Source organism: Pan paniscus, chromosome 1 (genome assembly GCF_029289425.2).
Source record: "Pan paniscus chromosome 1, NHGRI_mPanPan1-v2.0_pri, whole genome shotgun sequence".
Classification (NCBI taxonomy): Eukaryota; Metazoa; Chordata; class Mammalia; order Primates; family Hominidae; genus Pan; species Pan paniscus.
The window spans coordinates 224678374-224703658 of record NC_073249.2 but is presented as its reverse complement, the minus strand read 5'-3'; the positions used below and the strand labels follow the sequence as shown (position 1 = coordinate 224703658).

The window sequence follows — 25285 nt, the reverse complement described above, 5'->3', positions numbered from 1 at the left end:
ACACAGTCACACACACTTTACATGGACTCGAACACAATCACACTAACACAAGGCACTCACACATACTCTCACACCCAATCACACAAACGCAATCACACACATTCACATTCATATGCATGCTTATACACTCAACATGCTCATACACTCACACACGTTCACACACTCAATCACACTCACTACCATACCCACAATTACATACACACAACTCACAATCACTTCCACACTCAAAATCACACACCCTCATACACACATACACTTACCTATACACACATATACACAATTACACACCTACACAATTACACACATACACACACAATCACACACATACACATTCACACACACACAATCACATATACTCTCATACACACTCATACTCACATACACACACATACACACACTCAATGACACACAATCACATACATACACTCATGCACACACACACTTCTGTACTCTCACGCATGCAAGCTCACAAACACACACACTCGCACACACATATGCACTCTCAAACTCCCATTCACACACACTCACAGATACACACACAGGCACACACACACTCACACACTTACACACTTTGCCTTCTGGCTGCCAGGTGGGTTTAGTCAATGGGAGGACCAGGAAGAGATGTGGAAGAGGCACTGGGGTGTGGCCCTCCTGTCAGGGGCGGGGGCCGTGCCCACTCTCTCCAGGTTCCAGGACCCGGCCCCCACCCAAGGGATGGCCTTGGCTCCACGGTGGCACCCCCGTGCTTCCTGCGCCCCTTCGTGAAGATCCCTCCCCAACCCCTCTTGGGACAGTGCCACCCTGCCCTCCTCCTACTGACGGATACTCTGTCCCCCTGAAACTTCAAAAATTCACACTTTCATGTAACAGTGTCAAATCTGGGATCAGAGACCGGTGTTTTAAAGAACTAGCACATCTTGGAGGGCAGAACTCGTGATGAACGCACCCACCCCACCAACCGTCGGGCTCTAGGGCTGCAAAGCGTCATGCAGTGGTTCTCAAAGTGGGGTCCCCCGGCCAGGACCAGCAGCCTCTCCTGGGAACCTGCAGAAATGCACACTCCTGGGCCCCACCCTGGACCACTGAATCCAGGACTCTGGGGGTGGGGCCCAGCATTCCTTGGGGTGGGAAGGATTGCGTGTGTTTGCCCAAGCCCACCAGGGGATGCTGGAGCACACTCAAGCTTGTAACCCCAGGCCTAGCGGTTTGAAGCAAGGTCTCACCGCCAAGCAGCCTGGGTTTGAATCTCAGCTCCCCACGCCCCATCTTTAAGACGCGCAGGTTACTGAACCTCTGCCTCAGTTTCCTCACCTGTAAAATGAGGACTCACAGCAGTGACCTTGCCAGGTTGTCATGAGGGTTAGATGAGCCCGCACAGAAAAGGGCTCCCGACAGCCCTCAGGAGGTGTGAGCTAGTGTTACTGCAGATACTGGGACTGTTTATTCCAGAAAAAGTGTCACTTGTACCTGGAAATTGGGCCATAGGAACTGCTATAGGCATTGAACGCTTTTGCCGTCCCTGTGCCTTGCAACGCACTTACCCACGGCGAGCCCTGGGCACAGGTGACCTTGAACTCCTTGCCATAAAAAAACGGAAGCCAGAGGGAATAGGCCAATGATCCCTGAGCTTCTGGGCTACAGGGTCCAGCCCCTGACTCTGTGATGGCCCCTGTGCTGAGGGCAGCCACTGTGAAGGGACTCTGTCACCATCTCAGGATGGAGATGACACAGAGAGGGCAGAGCTGTGAGCTTGGGTTTTCAACAGACACCCCAGGCCTGGGGCCTGCTGTGCAGCCTGGAGTCACTGACCATCTCTGAGCCCTCAATTCAGCATCTGGAAAGCAGGCGTGATGACAGCTCGGGCCTCCGGGGCTTAGAGACATCAGGGACACGGCCGGGGTTAGGGGTACTGTGGGGTTGGGTGCTCCCCTCAGAAGGGCCTTCTTGTCCTTCCTGGCCCTCCTCAAACCTCAGCAATCTCAGCTGCCACTAACCAGCAAGACGACAATGCTGAAGGACTCACCGAGACCCCTTGCCAACCCCACCCTGGACCACCCAGCAGCCCTTCCCGCACGTCACACCCGTCACTCTCCCGGCCCCTGCCCGCCTGGTGCGCCCTATGTCTCCCCAATAACTCCTCCCCCTCACGGCTCTCCCCAAGGCCAGAGGGCCCTTGCCCTGCCCAGCCAGGCTGTGGTCCCTGAAAGCAGCTCCTGGATGGCTCTTGCAGTGACCCCCAACAAAATTGATTGATCATCAATCAAGCCAGCCTTCAAGGAGGGGGTGAGTGTGGGAACGACCGTCCCCTCTGGGGACTTCAGCACCGCACCCGCGGCCCCGGCGGCCTTCCCACCTGTGAGGATGGAGAAGGTGGCAGGGGAAGGGCAGGCAGAAGAATGGACAAAAAGAAACCTCCCACTGCTGCACATGGGTCTGAGGAGAACCCAATAAAGCACCTGGTGACCTTTGACAGGACCAGAGTCCCAGGCCTTTCTGTTCCTTGCGGCTGGATCCTGCCTCCCATCTGGGGGCGTGGAACAGGAATTCCCAAACTACAAAGTGGACCCGGCACAGTCGGAGGCGGAATGCTCCCAGCTGGTGGGCCATCTGCTCCCGAGCAGAGCTGGGGCTCCACGGGCAAGAGATGGGCGGGCATGCTGCAGGGTGCCTCCAGGGCAGGCAGCGACAGTCTGGGCCCAGCGACGGCATCACCAGGTTGGGGAGGGCGGGGATCCAGAAAGCAGGCAGCCAGCCTGGCTCAGCTCCCCAGCCTGGCTGAATGCAGCCCCTGAACAAACCCCTGTGGGCGGCGGGGGTGAGGGGAGTTTGGGGGGCTCGCTCAGGACAGCAGCCCTGGAGGGCGGGGCTCGCTCAGGCCAACGGCCTCGCGGTTATTTTTAAAGGCTCGTTTTTACCCCCATGGTTCTCCTCTGCTTATGCTTCCCAGGGCCCCATGCAGCCAGCATGGGGGGAATCTCAAGGCCCTGGGGTTGGGGGAGCCCAGCTCCTGCCCTGGGGCCCCTCGGACTCTCAGGTACCTTCTTGTAGACAAGGAGACAATGAACAATGTCACTCAAAGCCCCAAAGGCAGCAGCTCACAGAAGTGAGAGCTCCTTCCCCTCCAGGTCACGTGCTGTGAAACTCATGGCCCTAAGGGGAGGCTGAGAACAGCTGCCTTCTACACCCTGGGGTCGGGGAGCAGGCCTGCTGACAACCTGCAGGCCTCAGGCTCACGAATGGGGCCCTTGGAGCCCATGGCCCCAGTGGATCCAAAGAGCTACTTGCAAGATTGGACTTGAGCTTGCAGGGCCCGACCCGCCCTGGAGGGAAGGCATCATATCATTAGCTGATTCCAGAACACTGGCCATTTTTGTAGCACAGCTGCCCAGAGGGGACTCCATCAGAGAGAACCTGAGCCCTGCGAAGCAGACACTCCTCTCTGTAGCCCAGCAGCACCTCTCAGGGTCTCCAAAATGTGGAGCTTCCAACCATGGCTGGTCCGAGCCCTGCGGGTCCATGCCTTAGCAGGTGGGCAATTGGCCCCCCTCTCCCAGACCCCGTTCCCAGATGCCCAGCCAGCAGCCTAGGCCTCCTGCATGAGGCCCCAGGAAGGAGGCCAGCCATCCTTCCTCATAGTGGAAATTCACTTTGGAGTGACCTGAATCAGCAGATAGATCAGTTCTGCCCGCTCCAGGGATGGGGCAAAGCACCTGGATCTGCGAGTTGGAGGGCACACCCCTCGCTGCCCCCGACAGCGTCTCCTAGAGGCCCCGGCTTCTAGCATTAACAGGAGGTTGGCAGTAACGCTTCAACTCAGCAGCCAGTGGTTCAGGAACACTCAGCCAGAGGGGGTGCCGCTGCCCCGTGCCAAGCCCTGCCTGCTCATCAGATTCCCAGGAGGAAAGGGTAATGGGGAGGACAGGATCAGCAGGGACTGAGCACTCTCTGGGATCTGGCCTGCTCCTCTGGGGTAAGGGAGCCAACAGCGCCCTTGCCCCACCCCCGTACCAGAGCCCACAGCTTCCTTCTCCTTTCTGCTCCACAGAGTGAGCCTCAGAACAGGCCCTGCACTCCACAGCCCAGTGGGAACCTCTCCAGGGTCCAGCGCAGGGTCCCCGCACTCACTCAGCCCGCCAACTCCGGCCCACTGCGGCCTGGCTGCATGTCCAGGCACATGCCAGGTGCTTACAGGACAACAGGCCTGTGGAAGGCACGCCTGCCACCGTCACAGAACTCAGACTCTCGCTGGTGGACGATCTGTGAGCAGAGGCCTCCAGTGGATATGCCTGCAGCCAAGAAGATAAACCAGGGGCACAGGCCCCCAGCGCAGCCACCGCCACTTACTGCAGCCAGGGAGGCTCCCCAGGAGAAGAGCAGGATGTGAAGGACAGAAGGGAGAGGAGGGAAGGCTTGGAGAAAGGATGAGCAGAGAGAGCCAACTCTGCTGCAACCCATTTCCACCATTTCAAACAGCTTTGCCCCAGGGTCACACAGGGCCTCCCGAGCCCAGGTGCAGAGGCAGAACACAGGAAGCAGACCCTCCACTCCTCTCCTGGAGACCCCAGCAAGTCTGAGTCCGGCAGGGGGCCCAGGAAGGTCGCTGACAGTTTCCGCAGTGCACTGGTGGCAGAGGCCCCTCGCAAGAGCAGGGACATCCGAGCAGAGACAGCGGGACATCCACCTCCGCCGAGCAGCAGCCCACCCCTGGGACTCTGGGGAGCCTATGCCCCTGGAAGCCCCTGGCTGGTCCCGGGAGGAGGTGGCTGGCTGAGCAGCGAAGGCCACTGTGGTGTCCCTTCTGAGCCTGCAGCTCTCCTCGGACAAAGGCATTGGAATCACAGGAAAGAGGAATGTCCCGCCGTCATGTGGAGTCAGGACTAGGGCCATTCACACTGCGGATGCCAAGGCCCCCAACCCAGGGACAGCATGGCTTTGAAAAGGCCTCCACTTTCTGGAGTAAAGCCAGACCCAGGGTGGGGTCTTGGGAGCTTGGACCCCCTCCTCTTCACCAGCTCGACGTGGCAGCTTCTTCTGTCAGTCCCCAGCCAGCTGCAGCTTGGTCCTGCACCGCCAGGTTTGTGGTGGGCCCTTGAGCACCAGGCCCTGCTGGGGAGTGCTGGACAGGAACAGCCTGAGGGCCCCTCTGTGGCCCCTGGACGGGGAGGCTGTCAGACAGGAGGCCTTCACCTGGACCTGGCCCTCGCCCACCCACCCCTGCCAGCAAGGCCAGGGAGTGCTGGGTGGGGGCGCCAGCGACTCCCCTCCTCCTCCTCCTCCTCCTCCACTGCCGCACCAGTTTTCCTTTGAGGCCAACACAAGGATTGATTTGCTGTTCATGAGAGACCGCTAAACGGCCCGTTGGGGAATCATCTTTCAAAATTAAATTCATCTCGGCTGGCTCCCTGACCCTCTCTTCCTGCCCATTCTGGCACTCAATTCCTTCTCCAACAGCCCAAAGCACACATGTTTACCACACAGACCAACTCCATTCAGCTCCCCCATCTGGGCACTGCTCGCCCCTGCGAAGGCCCCCAGACCCCAGGAGACAGGCTTTGGAGGGAAGCGGGAACAGACGGCTTCCTCTCTGCCTTCTCCCAGCCGGGCTCTGGGGCCAGACCCTGCCCGGAAAGGGGCCCAGATTCCTCACCGCTTCCAAGTACAGTATCTGCCTGAGCCTGCAGGACCCACATCACGGAGCAAAAGAAGGGGAGAGTGGGAGGGGGGGAGGGGACACGGCGAGGGGCCCTGCCACAGAAGGGCCCCAGACTCGACCCTGGAGCCCTGTGTCTCAGCCACCTCCTCCCGAGTTAACGCAAACAGCCCATTGTTCTGGAGCCCCAGGGACAAAGCCTCGGAGCTCGGTCCACCACGGGCCTCCAGAGGCCCCGGGGTCCCTGGACGACCGGCCGAGCCCTCCCAGCTCCTGCTACTCACATGCTGGGCTGCAGCGGGAGCAGGGGCCGCGGCGGAACGCTGGCGCCCACGGGCACGGCGGGGAGCAGCAGCAGCACCAGCGCCAGGACCACCGCGCGCCCCGCTGCCCTCGCCTCTTCAAGGAACGACATCGTGCGCGCCGGTGCCTCCCCCGCCTTCCGGCTCACAGGCGGCCCCGGCGGCTCCCCGGAGCCTCCGCCTCCACGTGCGCCATAGGACGCAGCCACAGGTGCCCGCGCCCGGTCCGCGGAGCCCAAGGTCGCTGCAGGTGCGGAGCGTCCCGGCTTCCCGCCCGCGCCCAAAGTGGCACCGCGGAGACCTGATCGCCGGGTCCACCCTGCAGGAACTCGCCCCAGCGCGTTGAGCACAGTGCCCCGGGCCCAGAGCCTGGAAAGCCGCCACGCCCCCGGCCCGCCCCCAGCCCGGACCCCAGTCCCGACCCGCCCTGGCTCGCCCACCCCGTGCGCCCTCGGCCCCGCCCTTTCCCCCTCCCCATCTCCTACCCCACCAGCGCCCCGCCCCCGGCACGGCCCCTGTACTTGCCCGTATCCCTCACCCCAGCCCAGGCTCCTGCTTCCAGCCCCGCCCCTAGCCCCTCCCCTCTCCGGTCCCGGCCCCGCCCACAGCCTTCCCGAGTCCCGCCCCAGACCCCGCGGGCCTGGCGCAGCCCCTTTGCGCTCCCTGCTCGTCTCATGCGGAAAGTCCAAGTCCTAACCGACTCCAGTGACCAATCCAGGAGGGGCCGGGCGCCAGGGGGCCACACCCCGCAAAGGCAGCTCTCTGGGATCCCGGACCCCAGACCTCGATCTCAGGAGACAGCCCTCAGCCTCCCTCACATCTCAAGTCCCACGGGGAAGCCAGCCTCGGCTTGTCCTGCCCGTGGACGCTCCGTCCACCTTCGCCCTGACACCTCACCCACTTCCCGCAGGGCAGGGGTCGGGGAAGGGCTTGAGGAGGGCGTGGCCAGCCTCTGCAGCCCGCGTGCACCCTAGACACCCCTGCTTCGGGGACCTGCATTGTTGGTTCCCAACCACCTTCTGGGCATCCCCGTTCCTCTTTCTGTGCTGCATGTTCTTGGACAGTGGCCTGGAGTGGGTGGGCGCGGGGTCCCAGCAGCCACAGACAGGAGGAGGCGCTAACTTCTAGGGTGCCCATGGGCACAGAGGCACTGTCTAGGGTGCTAACTTCTAGGGTGCCCATGGGCAGAGAGGCACTGTCTAGGGTGAGGCTTCTGCGAAGCAAGATTCACTTGTCTCCTTTGAAACCTGGTTTTGGTTTGAAATTGACTCCAGGGGCCAGGACCAGGTAGTCTCAGGGATGGAGATGGAGTCTCTGGCGTCAGAGCTACCAGACACTCAGGAGAGTCTCTTTTTGAATAGCGGAGGGAGGTGCAACCTGGGTGAGACCGGATGGGGGCCAGGTGTGGCCCCCTCATTAGCCACACAAAGAGCCAGCCATGCCGGTCCCTGCTAGAGAGGTGGGCTGACCATCAGCTCAGCCACTGAAGCCTGGCCAGGCCCTGTTCCTTGGAACCTTCCCCCTCCAAGGCTTCGTGTGGTTTGGGGGAGGAACTTCGCTAATAGGGAGCACTGGAGGGAGCCCTGGCTAGGAGGGGCTTGGGAAGGGAGCACCCCCTGACTGTCCCGATAGGAGGGACAACAGTACCCCCAACACACACAGGCTGTCTGAGCCTCCACACCACCTGGAGGCTACAGTCCTCTGGGGGTGGGTGGCCGTCTGGCCAGCCTTGCTGTCACCCCAGCTTTACAGAAGGGGAGACCTAGGTCACAGGAGGGGGAGCACCCCAAATCACCCAGCTTGTGAACTGCAGATCCGAGAACTGAACATAGGGGTCTGGCTCTGGGGACCTTCGCCTAACCCTGTAATCTGCTGCTTATAAACAACAACAACAACCATTGACAGGCACAAAATAGCCAGGAATCCCCAAGAGGTGAGCTAGTTCACTGTCTTCTAAAACCCCAGCTACCAGTTGGTGCCCCCGTTGCTGATGCTCCAAACACTGCCCTACTCTGTCCTACGGTGTTCTCAATTCTGCCTCTCACCCACCCCCACTGACCACCCTTCCCGGGATCTCGGCTGCAGGGGCTGCCCCAAGCCTGGGTTTGGGGGCTACTTTCCTCCTGGTCTCCCAAGAGCCTGCACCCAAGAAAACGTCCCCAGTGCCCCACTTCTGCGCTGGGCCCCTGTCCTCGGGTGGAGGTGCAAGCCCGTGAGTGTCTCCCCCACCCTGAGAGCTGTGGAATGGCTTCCCCATCTTTACATCTGATTCCTGCTCTTTGAGAGCTGGCTTGGCACCCATGGGTGGTCAACAAGTGTGTGTCAAGTGAATGAATTAACACCTTGAAGAAGTTCACCTGCTTCTCTGCTGAATTCCAGCCGGCCCTGGGACGGGGGTGGAGGAGGATGACTCACTGTTTGAGAACATTCTCCAGCTTATCAGAGGAAGAAGGAAAGAATGTGGATGGATCCTGTGGGTTCAAAAGGAGGTCTCTGGGCAGGGGAGGGTTCAGGTTTCAAGCAGCCTGAAACGTATAAAATGAGGGGCCCTCTGGAAAAAAAATCATATAAAAGTAAGTTATTTTACAAAAATACTCGGCCTCGTGTATGCATTTCTAGGGCCCTGAAACATGACCTCTGCTGGCCCCGCAGAACCCTGCCGCTGTGCTCTCCCCTGTCCCAGGCACTGCCGCTGTGCTCTCCCCTGTCCCAGGCACTGCCGCTGTGCTCTCCCCTGTCCCAGGCACTGCCGCTGTGCTCTCCCCTGTCCCAGGCACTGCCGCTGTGCTCTCCCCTGTCCCAGGCACTGCTGCTGTGCTCTCCTGTCCCAGGCATTGTGTTGAGCAGCTGGGGGAAGAGTCCTGGGTAGGCCCCAGGTGGGGAGGCAGGCAGGAAGGGGATATGTCCTTCCTGCTGGAAATCCCTGCGGTCAGGACACCTGCCATGCCCTCCCAGGCCATGCATAGCTTTTTCCCACGCCATTCAGGGTGATGGGGGCAATCCACTGGGGAGGTCTGTGGTCTTCCCCCACTGCGCTCGCTCGTCCATAGACAGAACCCTCATTCTCAGGCACAGCAGGCAGCTCACTTCTCTGACAGGCAGGCCCCTGGGGCTGTCCGTGCCCCTATATCTCACCCCCTCCACCCTAAGCCCAGGTCCTCTGCCCAGCCTGGTACTGGAGGGCATGGGCGTCACTCAGACATGTGACTGTCTCAGTCCCAAAGTGTGTCTTCCTGCCCACAAGACAGCCGAGCGCCAAAGACGGTGCCTAGACTTCATATATGAAAAAAGGCATCAGCCTGGCGTGTGTGTTTAATACACTTCTATATGCAGATTGAACTCATGGTAGACAAGGTTTCTTTTGTAGCAAAAAATAAACTACGCAGAGCACAGTAAATATTCTCCAAGAATGATCTTTGTCCATTTTCATAATAAAGTGACAGTCTGTGGGACAGTTACTGCAAACATTTTCCCAGTCTGTAGTTTTGGTTTTAATATGGTTACTGAGGTTGTCAGACTATATAAGCTTTGAATTTCATGTACTAAGATGTATGTAGTTTTTTCTCTGCAGTTCCCTCCATTGCTTAGAAGTAAGCACTAAGCTTAGAAGGTTCACTAATGTTTATTCTTTTTTGTTGCTTCCATTGCATTTATTTACGTATTTCCCTCAGCATTTATTCTGCTGTCCGCCGTGAAGGAGGAATCTCCCTGGTTAGCCAGTGGTTCAGGCACCAGCAGCCAGCCCAGCTCCTTCCACTGATGCGAGGCAGCCTCTTCATCCCGAACTCATCACAAACAGACTCTGTCTCTGGGTATTTCCACTGGGTCTTAGCTCAGCCCCAGACAGTTTAACCTCCTTGCCCTGCGTTCCCAGGATGAGACAGAAGGGCCTGCCATGTTGATTCTCATGACAGCTTATCGGGAGCTTGTCTAAACGATGGCACAGCCAGTACCTCCCCACTACTCTCATCTTTCCCCTGAAAATTATACTGATAATTCCCATCCGTCATTCTTCCAAATGAATTTTGGAGTCACTCTGCCCAGTGCCTTCAAAGTTGCATTGGACTTCTCATTGCAATTGCCTTAAATGTATGCATGGAGAAAAAAGGACATTTTCAGAGTCGTCAAACTTTGGGAAGGGCAGGGACCGCAGCAGGGGTTGCACTTTCTGACCCCCAAGGAGGCAAAGGAGAGAAAGGGCGGCTGCAGAGATTGTTGCAGGGCACTGCCCCCTGGTGCAGAGCACAGGTATTAGAACCCGCTGGTCCCATGGCTGGACCCACTGGCCTCCCTCTGGTCCTCTTTCCAAGTGGGGGCTTCCCATGGCTTCAGAGACCTGTTGGGTTACAGCTGCAGCTCAGGCCTCAGCTCCCAGACCAAGTTCCATCCTAAACACCTTTCAGGAAATCGTAGCCAAACATCCCAATTCCACTGTTAGGTATGCCAACTCCACTTAGGAAGTACAGACCCGGTGAGTCATCACACCCCTGCGTGTTCTTGGGAAGGCACCAGGTGGGAAGCAGGCCGAATGGAGGTCTATATTAGACCCCAAATGTAGATGCCCGCACCCGGGCCTGCAAGAGGGCCCTGAGCGACAGCACCTGGCATGGAAGCCCGCGTGTGGGCCCCACCCACCTGGTCCCAGCCTCTCCACCCCCCACCCTATCCAGTGGGCTCAGCCCTCCTGCTTCTCCCCTCTTTATCCCACCTGGCCTCGACTGCTTCAGGCCTGGTGGGGCACCCAGGCCACCACTCCTGGGTTACACGCAGAACTGGGCTTGGCTCAGAGCCTCTCCCCAATAGACATGAGGAGTGGACAGGCTTCCATTTCTTCCATTTTTAAATCTGGCAAACAATTCCTCTAGCTTGCCTGAAAAGCATTACTAAAAGACACTACCTTTCCATGTTTTTGTCTCATTCTCTGCTGGAAATAATAAAAACAGCCTTTGGATGGAGGAGAAATAATGCAGGGAGAAAGAAGAATCAAACTACCAGCTCAGTGGATAACTCAAGGTGCTAATTTCCAAAGCAAACTGCTCCCCGTGTCCAGTCCACGGGCTGGCGGTTGCACGCTCCTTCCCTGCAGCCTGACTTTAATCCTTCCAGAGCTGAGAGTCCCACAGAGAGATGCAAAACATCCCTGAAAGCTCCCCGAATGAACATTTCTGTCAATCCAAGAAAATAATCCAGCATCTTTTCTGAATTTTCACAGACATTTCTCCTGATAGGAGAGTGAGCAAAGTCATTGATGCTAAAGGCGTTTTCTGACCCTCAGATGCAAGGTGCCCGCAGCAGTCCTCACGTCAACACCAACGACTGCCCCGTACCGCCCCGGTCTGTTCCTCACATCAACACCAACGACCGCCCCGGACCGCCCCAGTCTGTGCCAGCACCCCCAGTGTGAGATGACCACAAAATCCAGCAACACCCAGCACGTGCAGGTGATGGCCAGAGACGGGGGTGAGAGAGGGGGTGGGAGGCCGGGGGTGAGAGACGGGGTGGGAGTCTCTCCAGATAGCAAAGGATCGCACCAGAAACCCTGCACCAAATACGTAACTGAGTCTATGGCCAGCCTTTGGGTAGCCGACTCTGAATTCATTTCTAAGCCTCTGAATTTGCCCCAAAAGAGAAAGTAAAGTGAAAAGATCAATCTGTGGCATACCTAAGGTGGGCTGTGTGATGTGGCCCCAAGCGTGGCGGGGGAGAACGGGAATCCCGGAGCAGATGGCCCGGTCAGAACCCCAGTGTCCCAACTGCCGCCTGGCCGGGATGTCTTCCTTCCTGGTTCTGTGCCTGTGTCCTCCTGAGTGACAATGGAGACATGAGAGGGGCAACCTCCGGTTCTGGTTCCTGCTCAGCGTTTGAACCATGGTACCAGCAAGCACAGCTGCTGCTCTGAGGACCAGACAGTGGCCAGACACACAGGCCTGGGCTGCGGCGTGCAGGCTTCCCCCTCTACACCGCGCTCCCGCCATCCCTCCCTCCAACCCTCCAACCCCAGACACACAGGCCTGGGCTGTGCCATGCAGGCCCCCACAACTGCCCGCCCTCCCACCCCCGGCTCCTGCCATCCCTCCCTCCAACCTCGGGGGCAGCGTCAGGATGGAGCTAGGTCTGGAAATATGAAGGTGTTTCAGACCAGGCGCTGACACTCAGATGGAAAACTGCACCTACTCCCGCCACCATGCTAGCAGCTCAGGACACAGCCTAGTGGGTTGAAGAGTGGCCTCCAAAGACATCGGCCCACATCCTCCCCTGCCACCGGCTCCCGTGAATGTGACCTTATTTGAAAAAAGGGTGTTTGCCCCATGTTCTCACTTATGAGTGGGAGCTGAATGATGAGAACACATGGACACATGCGGGGAACAGCACTCGCTGGGGCCTGTGGAGGGGTGGTGGGGAGGGAGAGCATCAGGAAGAAGAGCTAATGGATACTGGGCTGAATAACCAGGTGACGGCTGACCTGTGCAGCAAACCACCACGGCACACATTTACCTGTGTCACAAACCTGCACATCCTGCACATGGACCCCTGAACTTAAAACAAAATTTGAAGAAAAAGTAAATTAAACTGGGAAAGAAAAAAAGGTGTTTGCAGATATAATCAAGTAAAGGATCTCCGGATGAGAGCATCTTGGATTTTCCCGGCAGGCTGTAAATCCTCGGACAGGCGTCCTTGTAAGAGAAAGCAGAGGGAGATTTGAGACAGAGCCACAGGGAGAGCGCAGCGTGAAGAGACCGAGGTGATGTGTCCATGAGCCAAGGGGAACCGGGGGTTGCTGGAGCTGCCAGAAGCTGGGAGAGAGACAGGCCGGCCTGGTCCTCGGTCACTTGTTACAGCACTGCAGGAAACTCCTGAGTGAGGCACCCGAGGCCCTGTCCCTGGGGAGCCCCCGGCCCAGAGAGGAGCGGGGCCTCCACAGTGGATGCTGCCCTGCCCTGCCCTGGGGCAGCGACACCCTGCAGGCCCCTGGCCCGGGCCACCTTAGCAGCACCTACACACAGGAATAGACAGAGGCTCCCCCGTCACCCCGGCGCCATCCCCAGCAAGGCCGAGCCTGGGAGGCAGGGCGCCCTGCTGTCCAGCAGGCTTTGTGCAGTGCAGCCCTTGCATTTCTCAAGGTCAGAGCGGTGTGGGCCCCACCCTGCCTGCCACACTGACCAGAACCAGAACCGACACACAGTCCCCAGCAACATTCTGTTTAAGACCTTCTGGCCCCCAAGTTAACCTGAAGTCTCCCAGCCTCCTCCTGGGTCCCACTCACCCAAAGGAAGCCCACCCCTCGAGACCAGGCCTTCCCACTGGATCCACGGCAGAGAGACCACCTGGGGACCCTGGGCCCCGCACGGCGAGGGGCAGGTGGGAAGCAGCGCAAAACCATCCTCCTGCTGGGGTGCAGAGGTGGAGGAAATTACCATCAACGCGACTCAGCCTTTGAGAACTGCACGAGAATGACACCCCTGCTACTTCCCCGCAGCCTGCTCTTGATCCTCAAACCCATGCGAAAGGCCCCTTCCCCGCCTGCAGGGAGAGGCATTTATTTGTGGAAGTTGCTTCTGCTTCTGTCATGACTTGCCAAAGAGTACGGGCTGTGTCTGCAAGACACCACCTGAGCGCTCACGACTGCCCCAAGCACTGCCAGCCCTCGCACACAGCCCTGGGACCCGCCAAGCCCCAGCCCTGGCTCCATGGAGAAGGGAGAGGCTGAGAAACATTCCTCAGCCCAAAGTGCATCCCCCAAAGCACAGCTGTCTCTGGAAGCCCAGGACCCTGCCTGCGGGAAAAGCCTCCAGGCTGCACACTGACTTCCAGCCTGGGGGAGCTGGTGCAGGCACCTAGAGGGCCCAAACCCTTGGGCTGCCCTTTGGCACGTGGCCCCCTGACTCCCACATCCATCAGAGAATGAGGGCACAGGCAGGACCCACTGATTTTGTAAAATGCAAAACCATAACATGTGGAAATTAAGATAAAAACCCACACTTCCCAGCTGAGATTTCCAGTGGCAGGAAGATAAATAATGACTTCATCTAGGGCTAGAATACACACATCCAGCATGAAGCTGTGCCCTCTGATTGGAAGACCTCGCATGGGTGATGCTGCCACCTGCTGACAGAAATGGAAATAGCTTCTTCAAAGCCCCAAGAAATAGACAAACTCAGGGGCTCCCCTCCTGGGACCTCACAGCCACACCCCAATCACGAACCATCTTCCCTGCCCCACGACCAGTGTGTGTGGAGAGAGCAGCCATCCGGCTGGACGTTCCATCATGCACGTGTGACACATCATTACATGTGTCCCCCAGAAAGGCACAGTCCAGTCTTAACCCCAGTGCGTGTGATATGACTGGTATGGTGGTTTGGCTGTATGCCCCCACCCAAATGTCATCTCCAATTGTAATTCCCCACGTGTCGAGAGAGGGGCCTGGTGGGAAGAGATTGCATCATGGGGGCAGATTTCTCCCTTGCTGTTCTCGTGATAGTCAGTTCTCAGGAGATCTGATGGTTTAATGTGTGGCACTTCCCGCCCCCCTCACCCCTGCCGCCATGCTTCCCCTTCATCTTCCGCCATGACTGTAAGTTTCCTGAGGCCTCCCCAGCCAGGTGTAATGGTGAGTCAATTGAACCTCTTTCCTTTATAAATTACCCAGGCTCAGGTAGTTCTTTATAGGAGTGTGAAAATGGACGAATACAGAAAATTGGTAGCAGGATAGTGGGCATTGATATTAAGATACCTGAAAATGTGGAGGTGACTTTGGAACTGGGTAATGGGCAGAGGTTGGAACAGTTTGGAGGGCTCAGAAGACAGGAAGATGTGGGAAAGTTTGGAACTTCCTAGAGACTTGTTGAATGATTCTGACCGAAATGCTGACAGTGATACGGACAATGTCCAGGCTGATGTGGTCTCAGACGAAGATGGGGAACTTACTGGGAACTGGAGCAAAGCTATATTTTAGTAAAGAGACTAGGAGCATTTTGTCCCTGCCCTAGAGATCCGTGGAACTTTGAATTTGAGAGAGATGATTTAGGGTATCTGGCAGAAGAAATTTCTAAGCGGCAAAGCATTTGAGATGTGAGCTGGCTTTTTCTGAAAGTGTACAGTCATGTGCGTTCACAAGGAGATGAAATTGGAACTTATGTTTAAAAGCAAAGCAGGACATAAAAGTTTGGGAAATTTGCAGCCTGACTATGTGGTAGAAAACCCATTGTCTGGGGGAGAAATTCAAGCCATCAGCTGTAGAAATGTCTCCAAGACATTTCAGAGAGCTTCACGGCAGACCCTCCCATCACAGGCCCAGAGGCCTTGGGGGCAAAATCAGCTCCAGTCAGGGCCAAAAGGGGTCAAGGTACAGCCCAGGCAGAGCCCGTAGGTGTGCAGAAGACAAGAGTTGAACTTTGGGAGACTCTGCCTAGATTTCAGAGGATGTATGGAAACACCTAGAAGTCCAGGCTGAAGGCTGCTGCAGGGGCAGAGCCCTCATGGAGAACCTCTGCTAGGGCAATGCAGGGGGGAAATGTGGGGTGGGAGCCTCCACACACAGAGTCCCCACTGGGGCACTTGTAGGGACCAGCCCTACAGGGTCAGTGGGTCTTTCTCCCCATGTGCAGAGATGAGAGATCGTAGAAATAAAGACACAAGAGAAAGAGATAGAAGAAAAGACAGCTGGGCCCTGGGGGACCACTATTACCAAGGCGCGGAGACCGGTAGTGGCCCTGAATGCCTGGCTGCGCTGTTATTTATTGGGTACAAGACAAGGGGGCAGGGTAAGGAGTGTGACTCATCTCCAATGATAGGTAAGGTCACGTGGTTCACATGTCCACTGGACAGGGGGCCCTTCCCTGTTTGGCAGCTGAGGCGGAGAGAGAGAGGAGAGACAGCTTACGCCATTATTTCTGCATATCAGAGACTTCTGGTACTTTCACTAATTTTGCACCTGCTATCTAAAAGGCAGAGCCAGGTGTACAGGATGGAACATGAAAGCGGACTAGGAGCATGACCACTGAAGCACAGCATCACAGGGAGACAGGCCTCCAGATAACTGTGGGCAAGCCTGACTGATGTCAGGCCCCTCCACAAGAGGTGGAGGAGTAGAGTCTTCTCTAAACTCCCCTGGGGAAAGGGAGACTCCTTTTCCTGGTCTGCTCAGTAGTGGGTGCTTTTCCCTTGGCACTGACGCTGCCACTAGACCACGGTCCGCTTGGTAACGGGTGTCTTCCCAGACGCTGGTGTTACCGCTAGACCAAGGAGCCCTCTGGTGGCCCTGTCCGGGCATAACAGAAGGCTCGCACTCGTCTTCTGGTCACTTCTCACCATGTCCCCTCAGCTCCCATCTCTGTACGGCCTGGTTTTTTCTAGGTTATGATTGTAGAGCGAGGATTATTATAATATTGGAATAAAGAGCAATTACTACAAATTAATGATTAATGATATTTACATATAATCATATCTATGATCTAGATCTAGTATAACTCTTGTTATTTTATATATCTTATTACACTGGAACAGCTCATGCCCTCGGTCTCTTGCCTCAGCACCGGGGTGGCTTGCTGCCCACAGGCACTGACTAGTGGAGCTACGAGAAGGGGGACACTGTCCTCCAGACCCCAGAATGGTAGATCTACCAGCAGCTTGCACCCTGCACCTGGAAAAGCCGCAGGCACTCAGGGGCAGAGCTTCCCAAGGCCTTGGAAGCCCACCCCTTGCATCAGTGTGGCCCTGGATGTGAGACATGCAGTCAAAGGAGATTATTTTGGAGCTGTAAGATATAATGACTAACCCACTAGATTTTGGACTTGCATGGGGCTTTTAGCCCCTTTGTTTTGGCCAATTTCTCCCTTTTGGAATGGGACCATTTACCGAGTGCCAGTACCTCCATTATACCTTGGAAGTAACTAACTTATTTTTGATTTTACAGGTGCATAGGCAGAAGGGACTTTGTCTCAGATGAGACTTTGGACTGTGGACTTTTGAGTTAATGCTGAAATAAGACTTTGGGGGACTGTTGGGAGGGCATGATTGGTTTTGAAATGTAAAAAGGACATGAGATTTAGGAGCGGCCGGGGTAGAATGATATGGTTTAGCTGTGTCCCCACCCAAATCTCATCTCGAATTGTAATCCCCACATGTCGAGGGAGGGACCTGGTGGGAGGTGACTGGAGCAAGGGGGCGATTTCCCCCATGCTGTTCTTGTCATAGTTCTCACAAGATCTGATGGTTTAAGTGTGGCACATCCCACTACCCCTGCCGCCATGTAAGACGTGCCTTGCTTCCCCTTTGCCTTCCGCCATGATTGTAAGTTTCCTAAGGTCTCCCCAGTCATGTGTAACTGTGAATCAATGAAACCTCTTTTCTTTATAAATTACCCAGCTTCAGGTAAGTTCTTCATATTAATAGCAGTGGGAAAACAAACAAACACAGTGACCTTATTTGGTCAAACATGCTGATGATCGACTAAAGATGAGGTCACTAGGGTGGTCCCTAATCCAACAGGGATGTTGCAGAAGAGACCCACCTGGAGAAGGTCGTGTGAAGATGGAGGCAGGGATGGGAGCAGTGCATGAGCAAGCCCAGGACACCAAGCAGGCCTGGCAGAGCAAGACATGCGTCAACCCTCAGGGCTGCAGAGGGAGCATGGCCCTGCACACTCCTTGATTTTGGACTTCTGGCTTCCAGGGCTATGAGGAAACACGTTTCTGTTGTTTTTAAAACAGTTGTTTTTAAAACCAGTTTGTGATGCATTGTGACAGAAGCCCCAGGAAACTCATCCATACTGAGTGAAATTTGTTTATTGTCTAAAATACAGTCCCTCCATCATCTATCCCTCCTGTCATTTCTGGAATTTATAGACATCCAAGTCACTCCCCATATCCACAGAAGGCTCAGGCACCTGGTTCAGAATCCTCATTGTCCTGCCAGCTCCCACCAGCAGTCTGCAGCCTCGGCCCCAGCCAGGGTCACTTCATCCCATTCCCTGGACATCTGGTTCCAGGACCACAGCTCCATCCTTGGCGTGGTCCAGAACTTGCTCCTACCTCTCTCCCTCATTCTCCCTCTTTCTCCCCCCCATTCTCTCTCCCTCTCTTTCTCATTCTTCCTTCTCCTCCCTCTTTCTCCCTCCCTCTCTCTGGAATCTCTGGTTCCAGTTGCCCATCACTGACCACAGCTTGCAGCTGTCCAGGTATTTCTCATCTACATCCACTCAGCTCCCTCCCGGCCTCTGGTCTTCCTCCCTCAGGGATATTCTCCCACTCACCAGCACCTGTTGGATCCGTGGCCATTTCTAACCGGACTGGATACTTGGACCTCAAGGTCCCCGCTGGTGAGATAGCTGGGAGACACTCGTCTGTAGGTCCCTCTGGCCGGTCTTGCTGGGCGTGCCAAGAACACATTGCCCTGACCACTCTTTTCTGGGCCATTTCTCACGCCTGTGCTTGCAGTGGGCACCCTTGCCGGGGAGACAGCCTCCCTGTGGGACAAAGACCACATTGGTCCACAGGCTCCAGGGTCCTGTTTTGTAGCGCACCCGCTGTGGTGCAACATGCGTCTGGGCACACCAGCGTCGCCCGTTTCCTGTTGTAGTCTTTCCTCTCTGACTCCAGGGGTATTGCGTCTTTCTGCCAGCGCCCATGCAACTTTGGCAGCCTGGCCTGTCTGCTGGCAAGTGGGGCAGAATCCCTGCACTCCGCCATTCTTGGGCAACACTCCCTCTAGGATTTTGGCCTCCCTTTTCTCTCTGGTCTTTGACCACCGCTACCCAGCAAACTCCTCCATCTAGACCAGCCAGCATTGGTTTCTTCCACTCCCCCAGCTGCCGCGTGGGAGGCGCCACTGCAAACTTCCCTGGGGTCTCCCAGCTGCTCAGAGATCCCCATGCCCTTCCCTGATCAGCTCCCTGCCCGGTTCTCATCCCGGCGATTCTAAACCGTCCATCTTTGCCAATACTCCGCTCCATCCCCACTCCCTGACTGAAGTAAACAGATGTATCCTGAACTCCTCATTCTCCCCCCATCTCACTCTCCTCGCCTGTGTGCACCTCGCCTCGTGTGTCTTCCTCACCTCCGAGCAGAGGGATCTGTCCTCCTGCCCGAAGGTAACCCTGACCCCTGGACTCTGCGCCTCCTTCCCGCAGCCTCCACCAGATTGCGGGTCCGTTCACCGCCCCCCTCCACACGCGCTGGGGGCACCTCCGGGAGCTGGGGCTAGCGCAGGGCACACACATGTTCCACCTCGAACTGCGAGCGCTGACCGGGATCTCTGGGCAGCCCTCTCTGTGTGCACTGGCTTGCTGAAGGCTCGCGACAGCCTGGGCCTGGGCGCGCATTCCAGCACTTTCTACCCTCCCGCTTCAGAGTGCATTGCTCTGTGGATCCGTCACGAATAAGCCGTGTGTGAAGAACGCCAGGTCCCGGCAGAAGATCGCTGCCCGGCGTGCGAACTCCCCCACGGTGCACCAGGGCCGCCGCCCTGCATCCTTCAACCTCAGCTCCCAGGCACCGCGACCCTCCGTGCAGTGCGAGCCCCCGATGGGCGCGCGCCCCCACCTGCGCTCCAGAAGGCCGAAGGGGGCATCCCACTTGCAGGGCGGGTCACCCGCTTTCCCCGCGGGCCAAGGGGCTCCAAGATTCCCAGCCCCTCCTTCCCAGCCGCTCCGCGACACCCTGGCAACCGGCTTCGGCCCCGCCCCTTCTCGTTGTGTAAACAGGAAGTGAGCCTGCGCGTGACGGTCGCTTCCGGCCCGGCGAGGGGCGGGAGCGATTGTGAACGGCGGCGGGGCAGAGCCAATCGCGGAAAACGGCAGGAGGAGAGCCAATCCCGAGGGTCGGCGGACGCGGGAAGGGGCGGAGCCAGAGGCGGGGCCGGCAAGGCGGAGCCAATCGCGGCGGTTCGCGGGGCGGGGCCGGGGGCGCGGCCGGGTGGTGGCGGTGGCTGCGGCGACGGCGGTCGCGTCGGCGTCAGGGTCGGGGTCGGTAAGGGGTGCGGCAATGCTGCAACTACGGGACTCGGTGGACTCGGCCGGCACGAGCCCCACGGCGGTGCTGGCGGCCGGCGAGGAGGTGGGGGCAGGCGGCGGCCCGGGCGGGGGGCGGCCGGGGGCGGGGACGCCGCTGCGCCAGACACTCTGGCCCCTCAGCATCCACGACCCCACGCGCCGCGCCCGCGTCAAGGAGTACTTCGTGTTCCGGGTGAGGCAGGGGCCGGGGCCGGGGCGGGGGCCGAGGGCGCGGGGCGGGATGGGGGCGGGTGGGGTCGGAGGCGGGCGCCGGGCGGTCCCGCAGGGAGCGAGCTGTGACCTGTGATCTTTGCCCCCGTCCCCCACCCCGCAACCCGCCCAGCCCGGCAGCATCGAGCAGGCAGTGGAGGAGATCCGCGTGGTGGTGCGGCCCGTGGAGGACGGCGAGATCCAGGGAGTGTGGCTGCTTACCGAGTAAGCCGGGGCTGCGCTCTCCTTGTTGGGGGGACTCGCCCCGAGCCGCCGCGCAGCACCTTGCGAGGACTTCCCGGGGTGCTCGTGCCACGCTCAGGCGCCCCGTGCTGCCCCTGCTGCCCTTCCAGGCGGGCTGGCCTTGGCTAAGTCGAGACAGCCGCGTCCAGTGTGGACTGAGGCCCCTCCTCTGCCTACAGGGTGGATCACTGGAACAATGAGAAGGAGCGGCTGGTGCTGGTCACGGAGCAGTCCCTGCTTATCTGTAAATACGACTTCATCAGTCTCCAGTGCCAGCAGGTGGTGCGGATAGCGCTCAACGCAGTAGACACCATTTCCTACGGAGAATTCCAGTTTCCCCCTAAATCGCTCAACAAGTAAGCCTGTTCAGAGTCCAGTATCACTGGACCTAAGCGCCAGAGTGGACCTTACAATTCAGCCCTTTTAAATCAGCCCCCCAAGCGGTGTGTCTTCTCTGTCATTAATTATAAGCATAAAGGCTCCAGCTCCAAATATCAATGGGAAGTTCCTTAAAAAGAAGCGACTTCTGGGCAATTGAGTGCATTAAAAGGAATTCTGGCACAGAAGGCAGCTATTAGGCTGGTAGTAAAAAGACTTACATGAGTTCAAGATGCATTGAAGTAGAGCCCAGCGTGTTAAAAAGGAACTTGGATGTTCTTCAGGAAAAGTCCAAACTCTGCATTTTTCTCCAGCCAGGGACAGATTGCATATGACACATCAAGTCTTGCTCTGGCTAATTTTTTAAAGAGAAATGGAGGGTCCCGTTGTAATTTATAGATACCACTAAAAGACAAATTTGGAAATATTTAATGACCAGCTTTCAGGAGTTGATCTTTTTGCTGTAGGATAATCTTCTGACGTGAGGAACCTAGACATTACTACAGTCAGTTAAGCTGTAGAACTTAGGTTTTTGATGGAGAGATTTGGATGGGGGATTCAGGAAGCTAAAATAAAAATTTTACCTTTTGGTTAAAACATTTAATATGACATAAGGAAAAGGAAGATTGCACTTCCTTTTCACTCATTTGGCTAGCCTATCTATAATTATTCCCTTTTTTTTTTTTTTTTGAGACGGAGTCGCACTCTGTCACCCAGGCACCAGTGGTGCAGCCTTGGTTCACTGCATCCTCCACCTCCTAGGCTTAAGTGATCCTCTCACCTCAGCCTCCCAAGTAGCTAGGACTACAGGTGCCCGCCACCACACCCAGCTAATTTTTGTATTTTTTGTAGAGATGGGGTTTTGCTAGGTTGCCCAGGCGGTTCTCAAACTCCTGGGCTCAAGAGATCCGCCCATTTTGGCCTCCCAAAGCGCTGGGATTATAGATGTCAGCCACCGTGCCCAGCCAGTATTCCTGTTTATTTTTAATCATGTAAAGATTACCAAAATAATACATTTAATAACCAAAATATACCTAATTTGTCATATTTATACCCACAGTATTTAAAGCAATTGTTAGTGGAGATTGAAGTTACTACTAAAAACCACAGGCCGGCCAGGCGTGGTGGCTCACGCCTGTAATCCCAGCACCTTGGGAGGCTGAGGCGGGCGGATCACCTGAGGTCAGGAGTTTGAGACCAGCCTGACCAACATGGAGAAACCCTGTCTCTACTAAAAATACAAAATTAGCTGGGTGTGGTGGTGCATGCCTGTAATCCCAGCTACTCCGGAGGCTGAGGTGGGAGAATCGCTTGAACCCAGGAGGTGGAGGATGCAGCGAGCCAACATCAGGCCACTACAGTCAAGCCTGGGCAACAAGAGCAAAACTCCATCTCAAAAAATAAAAATAAATAAAAATAAAAATAAAAACTACAAGCCATTTTCCATTGTGATATGTCATAGGTCTTTTCTGTAAATGTGTGCTTTTTGCTGTCATATTCTCCTAACTGATGAGACTGTCAGATTGTCCATGAGAGCACTGTGGCCTGCCATGCTAAGTCTGGCTATTTCTTCTGACTTTTCAGGCGAGAAGGTTTTGGGATTCGAATTCAGTGGGACAAGCAAAGTCGTCCTTCCTTCATAAACAGATGGAATCCCTGGTCTACCAACGTGCCCTATGCCACTTTCACAGAACACCCGATGGCTGGCGCAGATGAGAAGACAGCATCTGTGTGTCAGGTAAGAAGACAGGCACGTAATAGCCACGCCCCCCGCAGTGATGGAAACACCCCCCGCAGTCACGGAGACACTTCAGGTCTGCACTGTCCGGCGGCCACGCGGAGCTGCCGAGCACTTGAGACGTGGCTAGAAATGAGAGAGGAAGCTCTCATTTTAGAGTTGATTCCCTAAGTTGTCAGAAATTCTGGTTAATTTATGTTAAAGTAGCCGCATGTGGCCAGTGGCTGCTGGTTAGCAAAGCTCCATAATGTGGCCTCCTGATGGTGATCTGGGTGGGGAAGGGCCCCAGCTGGGCTTCAGAGAGTGGCAGCAGACCCAGCTGTGCCAGATGACCAGTGCGGATGCGCACCAGGAGAGGAGGCCTCGGGGCTGCGGTTAGAGCAGAGCCCAGAGCCCAGAGCCTGGCGGGGGTCCTGCACTTCCTCAGCTGTGTGCCTCGGCCTGGTTACTGACCTGGTAGGTTGGGTGACGGCAAAGCCACTCAGCCCTGTATACAGGAAGGGTTCTGCAGGTGCTGGCTGCCATTGGCCACAGGAGAGCATGGTGGCAAGATTTCCACACACCTAGAGAGCTCCATGGGGACGAGAGTTGAGGGACCCCCAGGATGTGGCAGAGGCAGCCCTTTCAAGTGAAGGGACGAAGAGATAGGCGGCATTTGGAGGGATTTAAGTGTCTCAGAATGCTAATTTTTTCAAGTAATAGACATTCTTATCTTGCCTGACAGTTAAAGCTCCATGTTTTTCTCTCTTTAAAGTTGGAAAGCTTCAAGGCTCTGTTAATCCAAGCTGTCAAAAAAGCCCAAAAAGAAAGCCCTTTGCCAGGACAGGCGAATGGCGTGCTGATCCTGGAGCGCCCCCTGCTCATCGAGACCTACGTGGGACTCATGTCCTTCATTAACAACGAGGCGAAACTGGGCTACTCTATGACCAGGGGCAAAATAGGCTTTTAGCCGCTGCGTTCTGGGAGCTCCTCCCCCTCCCCAGAAGGCCAAGGGATGTGGGGGCTGGGGACTGGGAGGCCTGGCAGTCTTCATGCTGCCCTGCTGCTGCTGGAAGGATGGGGATCTTTCACCTTTAGGGATCTCAGCACAATTAGAATCGTAAAGTGAATTCTATCTATTTAATTGGATATTGGACTCTGCTCATATAAGCTACAGACAAAAGCCAAAAGACTCTCGCTGTCCCTGTGCTGCTGGTATTTCATTCTCTGTAACTTCAGTTCTGGTGTTTTCCTTGAGTATCTACTTGGCTTCTCGTGGTTTTTCCCACCCCAGCTGCCCCAGCACGCGGGACCCATAGCACGCCCCTTAGCGCTTGCCTAGGTTGCTGAAAACAGGGAGGCACCTGGTATCTCGAGTGCCTGCAGTTGCAAGTACGTTTACACTTGGTGTCCAATTTTGTATTTTAAAATGTAATCCATTTTTACTTCAGCTCATCCAAAAGCAGCCAGCAGACCGGTTGACTGAGACCGGTCTGTGGCTGTGGGCCCCTTGGTGACCTGCTGCTCTTTTGGAAATGGGTGACCTGAAGTGACACTTTTTCCACAATTAACCCAAGTTGTGTTAATACTTCAGGTCTGTTTCCCAGACCCAGAAAGCTTTACAGAAAATCATTGTAAGACAATTTATTTATTTGAGAAAGTCACCTTGATAGTTCTTTGCACACAAGTTTTACAACTCTCTGGATTCTAAGTTTGTATTGTATTCATATTTAAAGGGAATTGGGTACTCTGCTTTTTGAATAATGCACTTTAAAACAAGGAACTGTATCAGGCCAGCATGGTGGCTCATGCCTGTAATCCCAGCATTTTGGGAGGCTCAGGCAGACAGATCGCTCTAGCTCAGAAGTTGCAGAGCAGCCTGGGCAAGATGGTGAAACCCGTCTCTACCAAATAGACAAAAAGCAGCCAGGCGTGGTGGCACATCTGTGGTCCCAGCTACTTGAGAGGCTGAGCCAGGAGGATCACTTGAGCCCAGGAGGCGGGGGTTGCAGTGAGCTGAGATGGCACCACTGACTGCACTCCAGCCCGGGCGACAGAGTGAGACTCCGTCTATCAGATCCTTATGACGCAGCTGATGCCTGCCTTGGTTCCTACCACTCTGGTGCAGACAGAGGGCTTTGTCCAAGTCTCGCACTAAACATGCCCGGGCTTCGATGTGCCTGGAGGATTTCCCCACAGGGACCCACGCACCTCCCTGTATCTGCGCAGCTTGCTCGTGTGGCTGGAAGCGCTGTCAATAAGCTTCACGCGCTGGCTTGCCAGTTCTTCAGCTCTAGGACTTGTAGCTTTAAGCAAATGGTGTGGCATGGGTTGAGTGTGGCCACCTGCAGGATGTGCAGGGCTGCCTCAGAAGCTGGCTGGGGACTCCAGCCTCTGTGTTCATAAAGACATTAAGAAGTGGATGGATGTTGTTCCTTTTTTGAAGTTGTCATTAAAGTAGGTGCAACAACCAAGAAAGTGTCTCTTCCCTCTTTGAAAGCCTGCCCCATCCCTGCCGGCTCTGCACCTGTGGGCCTGTTCTGCCTGTACCGTGCGGACTGCCTGTCACAGCAGTGCCGAGTATGGTTCTCTGCAGAAAGAGATCACGATATGCAACAACCTAGGTTTGCAACCCTGATCCCCCAACCTGTGGTGCCAACCAAGCCTGGCTGCCTGCCGAGCACCAGCTGGAGAGATTGATGGAATGGTTCTGGGTGGTTCTAGGCACTTCCTGCAAATAGCCAGGGTGGAGACCCACGCACACTGGTTCCGAAACCAGAGTAGACATGAGACTTCCT

At 56.1% G+C, this 25285-nt stretch overlaps 2 protein-coding genes and 1 pseudogene across 3 annotated transcripts in view; 1 reads left to right on the top strand and 2 right to left on the bottom strand.

Moving 5' to 3' along the window:
- Positions 1 to 6312, bottom strand: part of LOC100975124 (multiple epidermal growth factor-like domains protein 6) — a 127870-nt gene extending 121558 nt beyond the window's left edge. Inside the window, exon 1 of one of the 2 annotated variants that reach the window (XM_063602254.1) lies at positions 5935 to 6312. In XM_063602254.1, coding sequence (XP_063458324.1) covers positions 5935 to 6065 — 131 coding nt within the window. In that variant the 5' untranslated portion in view covers positions 6066 to 6312. The remainder of the gene's footprint in view (positions 1 to 5934) is intronic. The other variant, XM_034953733.3, reaches the window with a different exon arrangement.
- Positions 6313 to 17461: 11149 nt separating this feature from the next.
- On the bottom strand, positions 17462 to 18821 carry LOC106634757 (uncharacterized; annotated as a pseudogene).
- Positions 18822 to 19848: 1027 nt separating this feature from the next.
- Positions 19849 to 24965, top strand: TPRG1L (tumor protein p63 regulated 1 like). The gene is made up of 5 exons (XM_034953823.4): positions 19849 to 20132; positions 20283 to 20374; positions 20572 to 20748; positions 22355 to 22508; positions 23263 to 24965. The coding sequence occupies exons 1-5, from the start codon at positions 19932 to 19934 to the stop codon at positions 23455 to 23457; spliced, it is 819 nt and encodes a 272-aa protein (XP_034809714.1). The 5' UTR covers positions 19849 to 19931; the 3' UTR covers positions 23458 to 24965.
- The last annotated feature ends 320 nt before the right edge of the window (positions 24966 to 25285 follow it).